The 16,429-nt window shown below is 33.1% G+C and overlaps 1 protein-coding gene, 1 long non-coding RNA gene and 1 other non-coding gene across 4 annotated transcripts; 2 read left to right on the forward strand and 1 right to left on the reverse strand.

The window, feature by feature from the left end:
• Positions 1-1,103: 1,103 nt before the first annotated feature.
• Positions 1,104-5,134, forward strand: LOC107904448 (uncharacterized). Its single transcript, XR_005926501.1, has 7 exons — positions 1,104-1,355; positions 1,459-1,561; positions 1,870-2,963; positions 3,247-3,309; positions 3,404-3,624; positions 4,136-4,254; positions 4,806-5,134. It is a non-coding gene; the product is annotated as an uncharacterized protein (transcript).
• Positions 5,135-6,570: 1,436 nt separating this feature from the next.
• On the reverse strand, positions 6,571-15,376 carry LOC107902522 (phenylalanine N-monooxygenase). Its single transcript, XM_016828688.2, has 3 exons — positions 15,110-15,376; positions 7,329-8,072; positions 6,571-7,219 (listed from the first exon to the last, which is right to left on the reverse strand). The coding sequence occupies exons 1-3, from the start codon at positions 15,374-15,376 to the stop codon at positions 6,581-6,583; spliced, it is 1,650 nt and encodes a 549-aa protein (XP_016684177.1). The 3' UTR covers positions 6,571-6,580.
• LOC107904446 (uncharacterized) lies at positions 10,398-14,236 on the forward strand. Of its 2 annotated transcripts, XR_005926503.1 has the most exons (8): positions 10,398-10,564; positions 10,688-10,884; positions 11,537-11,745; positions 11,837-11,909; positions 12,720-12,801; positions 13,524-13,621; positions 13,724-13,847; positions 14,190-14,236. It is a non-coding gene; the product is annotated as an uncharacterized lncRNA (long non-coding RNA). The 2 variants fall into 2 exon arrangements; XR_005926502.1 differs by having other exon boundaries at positions 10,398-10,884.
• Positions 15,377-16,429: the final 1,053 nt, after the last annotated feature.

Genomic DNA, 16,429 nt, shown 5'->3' on the forward strand with positions numbered 1-16,429 from the left:
GTACACAACCAATGTAAATATTCAATTCTACAAATAAAACTAAAAAAATGTTATATGCCTCTTTTCTTTATATATATATATTAAACATTTTATTATATTTTATAGGACACTTATTATCACCCAAACCTTGTGAGTTTAAAAATTTTACGGACATGTACCCAATGTTTTCTCAAAGTTTTAATTTAATTAAAGAAAAATTATCCTATGGAATTTTTTAAATTCCACAAGTGAGTTAAAGGTACTATATATGTCCTGTAGGATATAGTAAAAATTAAAAAGAAAAAAAAACTCATCAAAATTTAGGTTTTGTTGTCAAAAACTAGGTTCGGATGAGTTTTTCGACATGTTCTTGAATTTTCTATCACCAAAATTATTGGGTGAAGATGAAAAGAGATAATATATCTATAAGTGTATTTTTTAAAATTTTAAAAATAATATTTGACTTTTGTTTTAGATTTTTTAACAAAAAATTTGTTACAAAATGATTGACTAAGTAACAGTAATTTAGATAATGTGATATAGTTTAGATATAATTTTAAACAACGAAGTATAATTTAGATATCCATTTATAAAAATGAGTATAATTTAAAGGGTAAACTATAAAAATAGTTACTTTTGTTTGTCTCATATTATATTTTAGTCATTTATGTTTGAAATGTTACGTTTTAGCCATTTAAGTTATAGTTTTGCTACGAAGTGGCCACTCTACTGTTGAGCTCCGTTACCTCCCTAACGACAGTCCCACGTGGCAGTCCAAATGGATTTTAAATGCCAACTCCAAATTAAATTTATTTAATTGAAAACCTATTTTCATCCCAACAACTAAACATCCAAGTTGGCATTTAAAACTCATTTAGGCTACCACGTTAGGGAGGTAATGGAATTTGATGGTAGAGTGACTACTTCGTAATAAAACGATAACGTAAGTGACTAAAATATAGTGTTTCAAACATAAGTGACTATTTTTATAATTTATTTTAATTTAAATATATTTTATGAAATTTTTAATCTAAAAAACAGGAAAAGATATAATGGTGTGAAAAATGCGGGAAACAAAGGAGTTAACTTCTAACCTCGTTCGCATTTGAATAAAAAAATCCCACCAAAAGGTTGCTATATTTCTTTTGCATACATAAAATCCTGAAGCAAACCAAAAGCCTTTGCCAATTTAAAAATGTAAAAAAGCCCGCTACTTCCTTTGCTTCTGTCTCTTTCGCAATTTCAAATCCAGCCTTCTACTTTAGGAGAGATCCTCAAAATACCCTTTTCAGCAAAACTTCTACAGCTTCTTCAAATTTGGGGTTTTCCAGGAAATGGAAGATCATGCTGATTCTTCCATGCTTTCTAATGCCTTGGTATTCATGCCTTAATCTCATTCCAATTTAGCTTTTTAATTATTTTCTTGAAGTTTTTTTGTTGTTGTTGTTCATTTTCTTGGTTTTTGGATTGTTTTTTTAGTTAGTGCCAGTAAAGAGGAGCATTGATGATTTGGAGGAAAGACATGAAATTTCACCTAAGAGAACCAAAATGACTGATCTTAATTCTGTCATCTGCTCTGAAGGTAAACTTTTATGCTAATTTTATTTGGGTGGGAGGGGTGTGTTGTTCATTTGAATTATTGGTAAATTAATAATCTTAAATCATTCCATTTTTTTTGCCAAGTAAATTAGAACTGATTATTGTGTTGGCAGCCTCATTTATGCTCTTTTTGTCCCCCCGGTTGAGTTTGGGAATCAAAGTTCATAATGAAGTCTAGATTGAAAGATTTTTTTTTTGGGTGGGGGGTTGTCACAGTTTTATACTTGTAAATGTAACTTTAAGCTTTTGAATGTTTCCTTCCTTTTCCTTTCATTTATGCTCATGCAACAGAAAACAATGCCCAAAATTCCAAATCTTTAAAAAGAAGAGAATCTAGACACCAATTGCAGTTAAGTGGAGAAGAGGTGGAGGTATCTCAAGTTACTGAGGTACCAATAAACTTCAACTTTGATAGTTATAGAACTAATGGGGAAAAGTTGTTGGCAGTGGTCCATCCTGTCTCTCTTTCTCTTGATCTCAACACTGAGATTTGCACTGCTATCAATGAATCCTCTGATATCAATCCGGAATGCGAAGAAAACTTCGACAAATTGTGTTCACAAGAGAGTCGTTGTGTAACCTCCAATGGAATTGGCTTGGGTTTGAATGTGGAAGATGTTTGTAGCTCGATAAACCACGAATTAATTCATCAAAAACATGTCAAGAGTTCGAAGACAAGGAATGTTTCTGACTGTGGAAGTTCTCTTGGTCTTGTGGGGAGAAAGACTCATTGAGGGTTTGGAAAGAGATGAAGCAAAATGGTTTTCTTTCATCTTCTCATGGAGGTTTATCTATGCAAAGTGGTTTAGTGTCAACTTCTCATGGTGGAAGATCAGTTCCGAAGCATTGTGGGAGGAAAAGTAAGAATGATACGCTCAAGAAGAAGATGGAACTTGCAAAGAAAGAACAGGTTGACAGGTTCACAAAAATTGCTGGTCCAAGTGAACTGCTCAATGGATTAAACCCTGGGATTGTAAATCATGTTAGAAATAGAAAACAGGTCCATTCCTTAATAGATGCCTTGGTAAAGTCCGAAAAACTAGAAAATTTGCATCCTGGAAGCAAACAGGCAAGTCATGTCCAGAGTGGAACTAAAGATGACGATAGCAATAAGTATCAGGGAATTATGGACGGTGAGCCTCCCAATATTACATCTATAAGCAATAAAGCAAGAGGTTATCCAGTGCCAATGCATAAGTCAATTTCCTCAACAATAGAAAAAAAAAGTAGAAATGGTGAGTTAAGCATGTTAAGCCCACTCGGTGAGGATGATACACTCACATTGAAGTTGTCATCATCAACGAAGGCGTTTGAAAGTGCTGCTTGCTCTTTGTCTAATGAGGAATCAGCAAACATTACCAGTGCCACTTCTCTCTCAGTAAAAGGTCAGAATTTGTATTGGTTACTAATTCTTTATTTTAGACCATCCTTGCAAAAGATGTTAGTTGAGTGATGCCCAAAGAGGGCTTATGCTTTAACATATTCATCTTTGTTCGTAAAAGATAAAAAAAAGGGTGACCAAGCAAGATTTAGATATCCTAAGATATTTGTAGTTTCTACCCGAAAAAAAAAAAAGAACTATCTGGAATCCATTACTTTTAGTTTCGGTCTTGCGATTGTAATGGAGAAAGACTTCCCAAACTAATAAAAATGAGACATTGTTTTCAGCTGCAACTGTCGCATCTCAATGGTTGGAACTTCTTCAGCAGGATATTAAAGGGCGTCTTTCTGGTATTTTTCTTTCACTCAAATCATTATTAGACGTTTAGAGAGTGGGATATGTACTTATGTACCCTTTTTGTTGTGCAATGCTCTGCATTGGCAGCACTGCAACGTAGCAAGAAAAAAATAAGAGCTGTAGTTACTACAGAACTACCTTTTCTCATATCAAAAGAATTCTCCTCTAACCAAGGGAGTGATCCCAATGTCAAAAGAAATGCTGCTGATGGATTTTCCCATGATGCTACTGCTGAGATGCATAGAGCAAGATGGAGTGCAATGTTTGATCGGATGGATAAAGCTCTTTCTCAAGAAGAGAAACAACTAGTAAGCTCCAAAAAGCTTGTTATGTTTACTGTCTCTAGTGTTAGTTTGGAAGTGAAGGGACTTACGCATTGCTGTCTTTTTTTTTTCTTGGTAAGAGCATGGTGTCATTCATGTCCATTTTACGGTCCATGAATACTAATTCTTTTAGGGTTCATGGCTGTCCCTCCTAATAATGTCAACTCTAGGGTTTGAACATGAGTTCTCTTCTTGAGAGTGCAATGTGCCTTGCTATTGCACTCAACACTTGTTACATTGTTGTCTAATTTGAACCTTGGTATTCTTTTTACCAATAATTCCTTGCCAATAAGAAAGGTAGATAAAGTGATCCTACCTTTTAGTAAAGCCAAGAGTACTTGATTGAATTTTACCTTTTCAAGTTCATTTTTTTCTTCTCAGTTTACTTCTTTTTAAGTAGAATATATATATATATAGGCCCAATTTTAAGTAGCATATTTATGTTTAGAAACAAGGGTATTTCTTGATATTTCTTATTTTCCCACTTATATTCCAGGAAGTTTGGTTGAACCAAATAATCGGGATGCAATTGCTTTGTCATCAGGGCTTGCAGCATATGCATTGGAATGTACTTTACAATTTGCCACAACAAACAGTATCAGGAAACAACATCAGGTTTGAGTATAGTTTTAATCTTATTTTGCTATTATGATAGTTGGATATTATGTTATTTTTATTTTCTTTAATATCCATTGGAACTTTTCATTGACAAATAAGTTCATTATGGTAACTAAAAATGTTGAATTTGGGCATCCAATACCAAATTGTATTTTGTTGCTTTATTCATCATCCGAGTCTATAATTTTGCTTTTATGCTAAGGATTTAAAACAGTTTTGTACTTTTTATTCTTCGAAATCTTGATGTTGACAGTTGCCTTTGAGATATCATTTCTATGTTATTTAGGATGAACATTGCATTAGATTAAGCAAGTTCAGATGCAGGCTGAATATTCATTCATCTTACTACAGAAATATGGCTTGGTGGCAAAGATAATATAACTCAAGAATAAAGCTGAAATTTAAAACTAATGATATCCATCTGCTTGTTCCTGCATTTTATGTTGACTGGTGAATATGAACTTTTTTGAACTAAAATGAAGATTCAGCACTGGTTGTAAAGCAGAGATTCATGAACAATATTATGATATAGTCATGTTCTCGTGCAGATCAGGGATCGGGGATAGCTTTGACCGGGAATTGGCTGTAATGGCAGCTGCAGCTTCCATTTATTCAACGTGTGATTTCATGTTGTCGAAGGAGAATGTACTCCAAACCTAGATTGAATTTTCTTAATGCTATCCTAGTAACAGCAATGTTCATTAACCGCATACTAGTTTGATATAGCGTTGCTGGGTTGTGAATTTCTAATAGAACTGGGCAGGCAGTGCCTTGGCCTGTTGGTTAAATGGTAGACTTACAACTTTAGTTCCTTTTAAATATTAAATCCTTTTAGTGTCTACATTAAATAAATAAAAAATTATATTTTTGTTTAAAATTTTAAAATTTCAATTGAAGTTGTAATACAATCTTTTTAGCTGACCTCTAAAACTTCTAAATTTATGTCGCTCCCATCAAACAATAATTGGCTTTGGCTTTGCCCATCATCTTTTATACAGTTTTGTTTTTTTATTTTTATACAAAAAAATGAAAGTTAAATTGTTAAAACTTTGTAATATTAACTCGGATGTCCTTGTACTAATAGTGAAATTTCATTTTAATTATTTTACTAAAAATTGCTACCAATCAATTCTTGTACATTGACAAACGCTTACATTTTTTGGTTTTTGACAGAGAAAGTACATTTAAGATGACCCAGCACCTTTTAGTGTCTAAGTTACATACATAATGTAGAGTTAAACTCTACGGTAAAGGAGCTTAAAAGGAGATGTAGGGTGCTCTCAATGTTATTATAGATATGCCAACCCAAAAGAATCATGCTTTCGAAGTTATAGTGAAGGCTGAGGAAAGAAATGGAAGAGTTCATGGGGAACTTGTTTCGTGCAAAGAAGTCGTGGTAATGATAGGTTAAATGTGACAAGAAGCACAAAATTGAAGTCTGATTTGAAGGAGTTCAAGAGATAATAAATTTGCGAAGGATGTGGACAACTTTTTTATGTGAAAATGGAGCAACACTTTCGCATTGACTTTGCCAAGGTAAATAATGTTTCTATGTATTTTACTATACCACTTTTTTGTGGTGGTGTCATAGGTGCATAAATTAAAACAGTAGCGGCATCGTTATTGGAATTTGGATGGAGTTCCAAACATAATTCAACCCATCATTTTGCATTCTATACTTAATTTGATCAATTACGAGCTTTATGTTTTTCAAATTGATTAATTCTAGTTTATGCATTTTTTAAAATTTAAAATTTTAGTCATAACTCAAATAATAATAGTTAAATTTATTTTCTTAAATTCGATTATTAATTTTTTATTTGTCGCAAAAAATTATTAATTTTTTATTATGTGTACCGTTGTAAATTTAGTTCACATTCTCTAATTGAATCATTCTAAATCTTTATACTTTTTAAATTTTGAAATGTCAGTCTTGACGAAGTGACAATCGTTGATCCATTAACTGGATTTTTAGTGAGTATTAATATGTTAAAATAACAAGCTAACATGATGTTACACATGATAGTATGTTTGTCGCATTAGATTCTAAAAGTAGTAAAATTTTAACTTAATGGTATGTTTGTCGCATTAGATTCTAAAAGTAGTAAAATTTTAACTTAATGAATTTAACAGTTATAATCTGGAATTTTAAAAATTGAAAAAATTAAAATACAAGTACTAAGTCTACAACTTTTGTAAAGTACAGGTACTCATAATAAAATTTAGCCTTCTTTTCAGTTATAGTTATAGGTCATTGATACGCCATATCTAAATATATGCTATCGATCGTTTCCTACATACAGAAGCATTTCATCACTGAAAATTAATAGGGCGAATATAGTTGCTCTCCAGGCAAGCGAGGTTTAGCCATTGCATGCAAAGGTTTCGCCATGAAAAGATCATTTTCCGACACGGAGAGATCGATGTTAGCCTCATTTGATGGCACCCTCCATGAAAATCCTTGAATAAGCCTTGCCAACACCATCACTGTCATTGCACTTCCAAGAGCCACCCCCATGCACCCACGTCTCCCTGTACTAAACGATATGAACCTCAGTTCTGTCTCTGTCAGATCAACTTCTTCAATGCACCCATCCTTCAAGTGTCGCTCAGGTTTGAACCCCAATGGCTCGTCCCAAACCTTGGGGTTCCGGCCTAAGCCTAGCCGACTAAGCAAAACATGGCTGCCTTTGGGGATGAAGTAGCCAGCAACGATGGCATCAGCATTTGAGACATGGGGCAAGTTGAAGGGTGAAATGGGGTGAATCCGAAATGCTTCCTTTGCACAAGATTTTACGTAGTTGAGTCTTGGAATATCAGACTCTTGAACCCACCTCTGGTTTCCAACAACTCCTTCTATTTCCTCCGTTGCTTTCTGGAGGATTTCAGGTTGGTTTATCATCTCCGCCATTGCCCATTCCGCTGCATTCGATGGATTATCCAGTGTTGCGAACATCATTTCCTGCATATGTATAAACAAACAAACACATTACAAAATGTTAAAAGTAAAAGAACCCCAGTTTAAAAAACATGGCAGAAAGTTGTTCATTTGTGTTTGGAGATCATCTGACAGTGCATTGGGCTTTGATTTCTTCGACTGAAAGTGCTGGTTTCCCCTCTGAATCCATAGCCAAAATGAAGGCATCAAGCAGGTCTTCAGGCTCTTTCCTCTTCCCATCTTTCCACTCTTTTACTCTCTTATCAATCAAAGGATCATTGTATCCATTCACAACTTTCATGGCCTCACTTACAATCTTTTCATGACCTTCCAAATCCAAGGGTCTCAACCAGGGCATATAATCTGATAAGATGAAACTGTAAAGGTGACGGAGCACTGTAAATACTGATTCAATATACTCTACTTCTTCATATCCAGGGCCTCCATCTTTACGTCCTTCCCCAAAGAATCTTCGGTTGAACATCATCTTCCTGATAATATTTCCAGTGCATTGCCTCGCTGCAAGTCTCAGATTTATAACTGCTGATGAGCCACCATTGCTCTTGCATTGGTTGTATATGAACCTAACAAGATTATCAACTTCTTCGGTTCTTTTGTCAAGTAACGAACGAAGTCTTGCTGGGGTTATAATCTCAGAAGCCATCACTTTTCTCATTTTCTTCCATTGATCTCCCCATGGAACCACAGCTATGGTCAAGAACCCTCGGCTAGAATACTCGGTTGCCATTGTAATAGGCCTCGATGCGAAAACTGCATCATGTTTCTTCAAGAACTCTCGAGCAATCTCAGGTGAAGTGACGGGAATGACATGAGTGTTGGCAAGCCTGATGCAAGCAATATCAGTGTTGAGTTCCTTAAACTACACCAAAACGGGCTTTTAGCAGCGTTTTTAGTGGCGTTTGAATAAAAAACGCCGCTAAAGATCGAGCATTAGTGACGCTTCCTGGAAAACGCCGCTAACAATAAGCAATAGCGGCGTTTTTTAAAAAGCGCCGCAAAAAACCTAATCCAAAACAATGCAGTTTTGTGAGCTTTGTGGATTTAGCGGCGTTTTTAAGGAAGCGCCGCTAATGCTCAGGGCTTTAGCGGCGTTTTTGAGAAAGCGCCGCAAAAAACATAATCCAAAACGACGCAGTTTTGTGAGCTTTGTGGATTTAGCGGCATTTTTAAGGAAGCGCCGCTAAAGCCCTGAGCATTAGCGGCGTTTTTGAGAAAGCGCCGCAAAAAAACCTAATCCAAAACGATGCAGTTTTGTGAGCTTTGTGGATTTAGCGGCGTTTTTAAGGAAGCGCCGCTAATGCTCACGGCTTTAGCGGCGTTTTTGAGATAGCGCCGCAAAAAACCTAATGTAAAACGACGCAGTTTTTGTGAGCTTTCGGGGATTTAGCGGCGTTTTTAAGAAAGCGCCGCTAATGCTCAGGGCTTTAGCGGCGTTTTTGGGAAAGCGCCGCAAAAAACCTAATCCAAAACGACGCCGTTTTGTGAGCTTTCGGAGATTTAGCGGCGTTTTTTAGAAAGCGCCGCAAAAAACCTAAGCCAAAACTACACCTTTTTTTGCGCTTTCGGGGATTTAGCGGTGTTTAATTGATTTATTATTTATATTAATTATTTAAAATTGAACTTATTTCTAATTACATATTTAAAATCTTCAGAAAAAAATAACACGTGGAAATAATTTGAAATAAAACACATGGAAAAATTAAAAGACTATTAGTTAAAATAATTTTAAAATTTTTTGGGTACATGGTTACTAATTATTTTTTAATTTATATAATAAAAATTTCTTATATAATCGTAAAAGAGATATTATTAATTTTAAAATATTGAATTAATTATCACTATAGTTTAGGGTTTTCAATTTAGGGTATATAATTTTATTTAAGATTTAAGGTCGGTTTAAGAGATCATATTTTAAGGTTTTAGTTAGGGAGTATTTATGGATTTAGGGATTATGGATTAATAGGGATTATGGTTTAATTAAGGGTTGGGATTTAAGGCTTAGGGGTTAGGGGTTTAGGAGTTAGATGTTAGCTAGGGGTTAAGAGTTAGGGATTTAGGGGCTTAAGGTTTCAGGGGTCAGGTTAGGGTTTTGGGTTTTGGGTTTAGATTATTATTATATTTAAAATATGTTATTATGTAGTTGTAAAAGATAATAATAAAATTGTTTAGGGTTTTTAATTAGTTTAGAGTATATGATAAATTTAATATTTAAGGCCGGTTTAGGGGTTCATATTTAAAGGTTAGGGACTACTATATATGGATTTAGGGATTATGGATTAGGTATTATGGTTTAATTAAGGGACGTTGGTCGAGATTTAAGGTTTAGGGGTTAAGAGTTTAGGGGTTAGACGTTAGTGGCTAAGAGTTAGGGATTTAGGGTTTAGAGTTTTAGGGGTCGGGTTAGGGTTTTGGGTTTAGATTTTTATTTATATTTTAAATATGTTATTATGTAATTGTAAAAGATGCATAATTTAGGGTTTAAATTATGCCTTGAAAGAGATGTATATAATAGATAGACTTAAATATTTATATCATTTCAATGGTTCATTTAGGGTTTAATAAGGTTAAAGTTTACTTGAGATTTGGAATTTTATACAATTAATTAATGTTTTTATATTTAAAAAAATTGAATCTAAACCATTTGATATATTTAAATATTACCATAAATCGAATTAATAAATAAGTTTAAAAAAGTAATAGATTGCTACGGATAATGTAAGTATAATTATTAAATTTGGAGAGGGCCAATTTATAAGAAATAAAATTAAAATACAAAAATAATAATGAAATAAAAACACTAAACTTTTAATTTTATCTAATTTTTATAAATATTACTTAAAAAACTAAAATTTTAAATTTATCTAATTTTTATAAATATAACTTAAAAAAACCTATGTATTAAAATTTTCCAAAACGGCGCCGTTTCAATAAAGAATTTCATTTATTAGTGGCGTTTTTGTCCAAAATGCCGCAAAAAAATTCTTAATAATATAGACAAAACTGTGTAGGTTTTGGCTACGAATTTAATGAATTTCGCGTCGCTAGAAGAAAAACGCCACTAAAGGTCATCATTAGCGGCGCTACGCTAAAAGCGCCGCAAAATTTCATTGTTTTTTTTTTGTTTAAACAAAACGGTGTTGTTTTTTATGAGCATTAGTGGCGCTATGATATAAACGCCGCAAAGTTCGAAAAACTATGTATTAAAAACTATGATTTTTTGTGGCGTTTTTTGTAAAACGCCACAAATACTTTTAAAAGAATCGCGCCATATTATTCCCAAATTTTCGAAATCCCTAATTTCCCCCTGAAACCCCTAACTTTACAAAATGCAGACTTCTACTGTTCCAGGTTAGCTATTCTATTCTACTGTCCTCTGGTTTCAGTTTTTAGTTCTAGGTTTCCTCTTAAAATTCCCTCCCACACACTCTTTTTTGTTCTTTTGTTTTTCATTTTCATGGTTCACACACTTAGAGAGACCCAAACCGACGCTTCGCCAGACACAAATCGTGGGAAGACAAAGTTGTAAAACGAATATAAAGAAAAGGGGGAAGGGGTTGAAAGGTGGCTCCTTCTTGCTTAGTTGTGTTCCAAAATAGATGGGGGCTTTGGCGCCAGCCCTTTCCACTTGGATACCTGAAGATGACCTTCTTTTGAAGAACGCTATTGAGGTACTTGCCTTTTCTTTTCTCCTTCATTGGTTTTTAAGAAAAGGAATAAAATAAAGATTGGGTCTTTTTCATACTTGTTTCAGGAATTGGTTTTACTTGTGGTCTCAATTCGACTTTTTTCTGTTCGTATTTGCTGTCAACTTGAAGTCTTCTTTGTTTTTCTAGTAGCTAGAAAATAATGCATTTTTTTCTTTTAAATTTCTCGCCCGTTCTATTTCCTTGTTTTATTTATTAGAGTTGCTGAGCTTATTTACGTGTCCTTTTTAGTCTTTTGGATGTATGGCACTGCCACTGTTCTAGTCTTCAAATTCTGGGTTTATTGTGTTAAAACGTGGATTCATTGCAATATAAGTTGGTTGTGTTAAAAAAAATTATACGATTCTTGCATTATGTTTATAAAGTTAGGATATTCATAAGATTATCCTCATGTTGTTGTTGTTTCAGAGGAATTCTATTGCATAATGCCAAAATTTGTCAATAGATAGATTGCTTGTGAGAATGCGATGTAGAAATATTACTAATAAACATGGTTTGCGCTGTGCCAAAGTGTTTCTATTCATGGATGCAAGTAGCTTTTCTAGAACATGAAATGACATTACTCTGGTTGGTCTGGTAGTGCCCTTATTTGCAAAGAGTGCATGAATATCAACAGGAAAATGGGATCCAAATTGTGCATTTAGCATGAATATCAAGAGGAGCAGCATCCTTAAAGATCCTTTACCTGTAAATGGCTTCAAATAAAGTGTCTGAATATTTGGAAGAATGAATCTTGAAGTTCGTATGAAGATATTGGAAGATAAAGTTGACAACGAAACCATCAACTGGATGATGGAGAACTTTAAACTCTCAGTCAAACAACAGGTAAATTCAATCTTACTTTTAAAAGAACTTGATTACATAGGTAGTAATCTCCAATCACACTCTTAAATAAAGGTTTCATTCACTTCTATAGATTGAGGCTGTTTTAACCAAGGACGAACTTCAACACCTTGCTTTCTTATGCAAATCCGAAGTTGATTCAATTGGTAGGTTAACTGCTGGAATCTTGTGGTTGCTCAAGCTTGAAAAATGTGCCGCTCTCATCACTGAATCATCTAATTCTGAGTCTTCCCTGGTGAACCTTACTAACATTAAAGAACTTAAACAGAAACTGGATAACATGCATAGTTTACTGCTGCAATTGCGGGTTCAAATTTGAATTTCTTTATCAAAAAAATATTTGCTTTTGATCATATATTTTTACTCATTCTTTATGTATATAGTAAACATACTATAATTACATGTCCGAGTATATGAGGTTTATTAAGCATTGATGAAAGAAATTTAGTTGGTGTAATCCGAAATTTTGTTCATGTTTTTTTTACTTAGTTATAAATAAGGTAACAGCTAGTTCAATCAATTCAATCATCGGATTTTAATTATTTTTGAGAATTTTTTTTAAAAAAATTGAGGTTTTTTCATTATATTTTAGTTCATTTTCATCCTTTGTTTTTTGAAAAAAAATTATGATATTTTTTTATGCATTGCTTGAAGTAATTTTAAAATTTTGGGGGGTTAAAAGTAAAATTTTAACAAAATTTAACGAAATTGAGAGATTAAAATTGATATTATTCCATTTAACGAAAGGTGTAAGGCCATTGTTTGCCCCTAAGCATATATTCTGAATATATTCATAGACATTCATATATCCAAATGAAAATATTAATCTTTATAATAAAAAAATTGAAAAAATAATTAATCAACTTTATCTTCCAAAGTGTTTCTATTCGTCCTATGAATTGTGTTTCTACTTTATTGAACCCTGTTTCAGTCTATTTCTTTGTACCCTTTTGCAGGCTGGTGCTTCTTTGGAATCTCTTGCTAAGGGTACTAAGAACTCAATGGGCTTGTCAACAATTGCACTGAATTGCACAGAAGGTGGTCATATTTATTTTCTTTATGAAAATTTTCTTCGCTTCATTTTCTTTGATATTTTATTTTGTTTTTTTAGTATTTTTTCCTCTTTATTTTGATTTTAATTTTTTTTCATATTTGAAGAATCTTCTATTGTTTTCTATATACTCATTTCTTGATCGGAGTTTGGTTTTAATTTATGTCAGTTTGAATGTCCCAGCAGTAGTGACAGTGGCTTGTGGTTTTTCATAATTTTATTGTTAAACTCTTCTAATTTCTTTAAAAAAATAAAAGAAATGTATAGTATATTTTAGTCGCTGATATTTTGTTTGAAAATTTATCTAATCTCCTTTGTACTTAATTTTTTCTATTGTTGGTCGGGATCCACTTATTGAGGTGTTTGTCGACAACCCTCCGGATTATTTTCTTTTACATAAAGCAACTAACCTTTTCCCACTAACCTTTTCCCACACCTAATCTGTTTTAAGTTCTTCATGATTGAACTTGAATGTTTCATGGTATGTAAGCTGATCAAGGTATAATAACGCATAGACTGAGAGTCCAGTCATGTTGGCTTCATATTTGGTGGCAAATTCCGTAAATAGTATTATGTTTTCTAAACAGGGATTCATTAGTACTTTGTAGTTTGTATAAGTGACATTCTAATTTTGTCCATGATTTCTTTGTTTACTGTAAATGTTTTAATATGCTTTTCTCTTGCCGTCTATCATTTTCCCCTTTTGCAGGTAGCTATTAGTTTGGAGAAGGCCGCATTATCTGACGAATATTTTATTAAGAGGAAGCTTTATCCAAATGTTGATTTCTATTTTGGGTTAATATATCGGTAAGATAAGATTAATTTCACTGCTCACTTTGAGAAACTAGACGAATGTATAAGATATATTTTAGATGTTAGACCAGTGACAATTGAGGTTTTATTCAATAGGGCCATGGGATTTCCACCAGAGTTCTTCACTGTGTTATTTGCAATCCCTCGAATGGCTGGGTACTTGGCACACTGGCACGAGTCTCTAGATGATCCCGATACAAAGATAATAAGACCCCAACAGGTCAGTCAATACTTCAGGACTCAAAACCTATTTTATTATAATTATACTTATGATCATGACTGTGGAACCGAAATAAGCAACGAGGCATGTTATTTTCTTCTAGTGTAGTGTGATTCCATATTCTTGGTTGGGAAAATCCCTACCAACTTTGACTTGCTATGCTGCTATGTTTTATCTGGTACTCAATAAAAACCCTAAATAGTTGGCTATGAATTTTTCTGCTTTTTTTCCCAGCATCCAAAAGTATAGTTCTTTTTTTTTCATTTATTTTAGGTGAACGATTGTAGTAGAAGATCTCATGGGAATTTAGTTTAATTGATGAATGCTACTGTGGTATAACAGCAAAAATTGTGAGAGTGAAGGAGGGGGAAAGAAGATGAAAGCAAAAAGGAAACTTGGTGATAGTGTAGACGTAAAACGGGACTTAAAACGGCAGAGGGTTGTGGATTCACCATCTTCACCTCCTGAAGAGTCACTGTGCCTTATAATGACGATGAAGATGATGAAAGGAGAGCATTGAATCACATAGGCAGCAGAGAAGAAGATGGTCACAGAGTTGAAAGTGAAGAAGAAGATGATGAAGATGAAGATGAAGATGATCCATTTCAGTTTAATTTCAAAGGGTTTTTGAATTTCCATTTTAGTCTATAAATTTTACATTTTGAACTTGTGCATTTTTTTTTGCAATCAATTAGTTGCACTATTTGAACTTGTAATTTTGCTATTTAAATATTAACATAATTTTTCAATATTTTGACTAAAAAATTAATTTATTATATGATTAAATACTATCTTTTTAACTAAAAGTATATATTTAATACTAATTAATTTTTTATATTAATAATGTTTTATTTTAATATTTAATATTTCTAAATGTTTTTTAAAAGTTAGTGGCATTTTTTCATAAACGCTGCCAAAGAATGGTGTTTTTAGCGGCGTTTGTAATCAAAGCGTCGCTAAAGGTCTTTGATATATAGTGTCGTTTGTGGTAAAAGCGTCGCTAAAGGTCTTGAGCTATAGTGGCGTTTGTTAGAAAAGCGCCGCTAAAGATCCCAAGTTATAGCGGCGTTTGTTAGAAAAGCGCCGCTAAAGATCCTGATCTATAGCGGCGTTTATTTCTAAAAACGCCGCAAAAGTTTGCGGCGATGACAACAGTGGCATTTTTTGCAGCGCTTTCAAAAATGCCGCAAATACTTTTAGCGGCGCTAAAAAGCGCCGCTAAAGGTATTAAAAAACGCCGCTAAAAATCTGTTTTGGAGCTTCATGAAGCCATGAATCCATCGATATGTTGGCTTATTTTTTTTGGATAAAATCTCGGGAATGTTCCCAATGATTGGCCAAGGAGTTGGCCCCGGAGGGAGATCAGGTTTCTTTCTGCTTTTGCCCTTCGCTTTGACAACAAAAAGGGAAACAAGGAGACACAAAACCAGAAATGTTGGTTGAGCCAAAACAAGACAAGAGGCAGCAAATTCATGCAAAACACATGGAAGAGAGGGGAACAAAACATTGATTGAAGAAGTATTGTCCATTGCAAACTGGAATTTGACTGTTAAAGGATTCCTTGGTTTTGAAATATTTGAGGGTATCTCGGATGTATATATATATGAGAAAGGATGGCATAAAACGAAAAAGGATGGTATAAAATCGTAAGTAAAGGAAACGTTACACGTCTTACGACTTTAATTGCACCATACGATTTTCCGTATCCTTCGTGGAGAGATGTTTTTAGTATAAAATTTAATGTTTTGGATAATAATATGCTTTTCTTAGATTTTGCTTTTCACAAATTTTGGATCTTCGTTGCATTTATGAAAAATAGGTGTAAAGTTATATCTATTAAATTTTTTAATGAACGTATATGTATGTATTCCTGGATGATATTATCTTATTTTATTAAAAAAAAATTATCTGTTCTAGAAATTTTATCATATATTTATATATTTATGTGTGTAAAAATCATATATTTAGAATAAAAATATATATTTAAAAATAACATATAATAAATAATGAAATGTTAATGTTTAAAATTGATAATAACATTACATACGTACGAAATTAAAAAAATAGTTTAAATTGAGAGTAAAAGAAATTTTAAATAAGTAAACACATAATATTAAGAATATTAAATGCACTGCAATTGTTTATCATAATATTGTTATGAGTTGATATCGAATTAACTTATGACACCCAGGGGCGTAGCCAGGGGGGCTGGCATAGGCCCCGGCCCCTCCTAAAATGGAAAATTTCATTTTAGACTCTTGTAATTTTTTAAAAATTTTAAATTAGTAAAGGTAAAATTACACTTTGCCCCCTCCTAAAATTATAAAAATTTAATTTAATCCTTTACAAATTATAAAAGTATAAACTATAAAAAATTAAAATTTCATCCGGCCCCTCTAAAAAAATTTTCTGGCTTCGCCCCTGATGACACCAACTCAATTAACGGCATTACGAGTGTATATAAACAATACGAGTGAAACAATTTGTGTAATAACATTGAAATGGATAAAAATGTCAAGATAAAACTTTCATTGAAATGGTAAAGAAATTTTTTTATAAATGCTCAGCACATATATTCAAAT

The sequence above is a fragment of the Gossypium hirsutum genome, chromosome A05 (assembly GCF_007990345.1).
Source record: "Gossypium hirsutum isolate 1008001.06 chromosome A05, Gossypium_hirsutum_v2.1, whole genome shotgun sequence".
NCBI classification, from domain to species: Eukaryota; Viridiplantae; Streptophyta; class Magnoliopsida; order Malvales; family Malvaceae; genus Gossypium; species Gossypium hirsutum.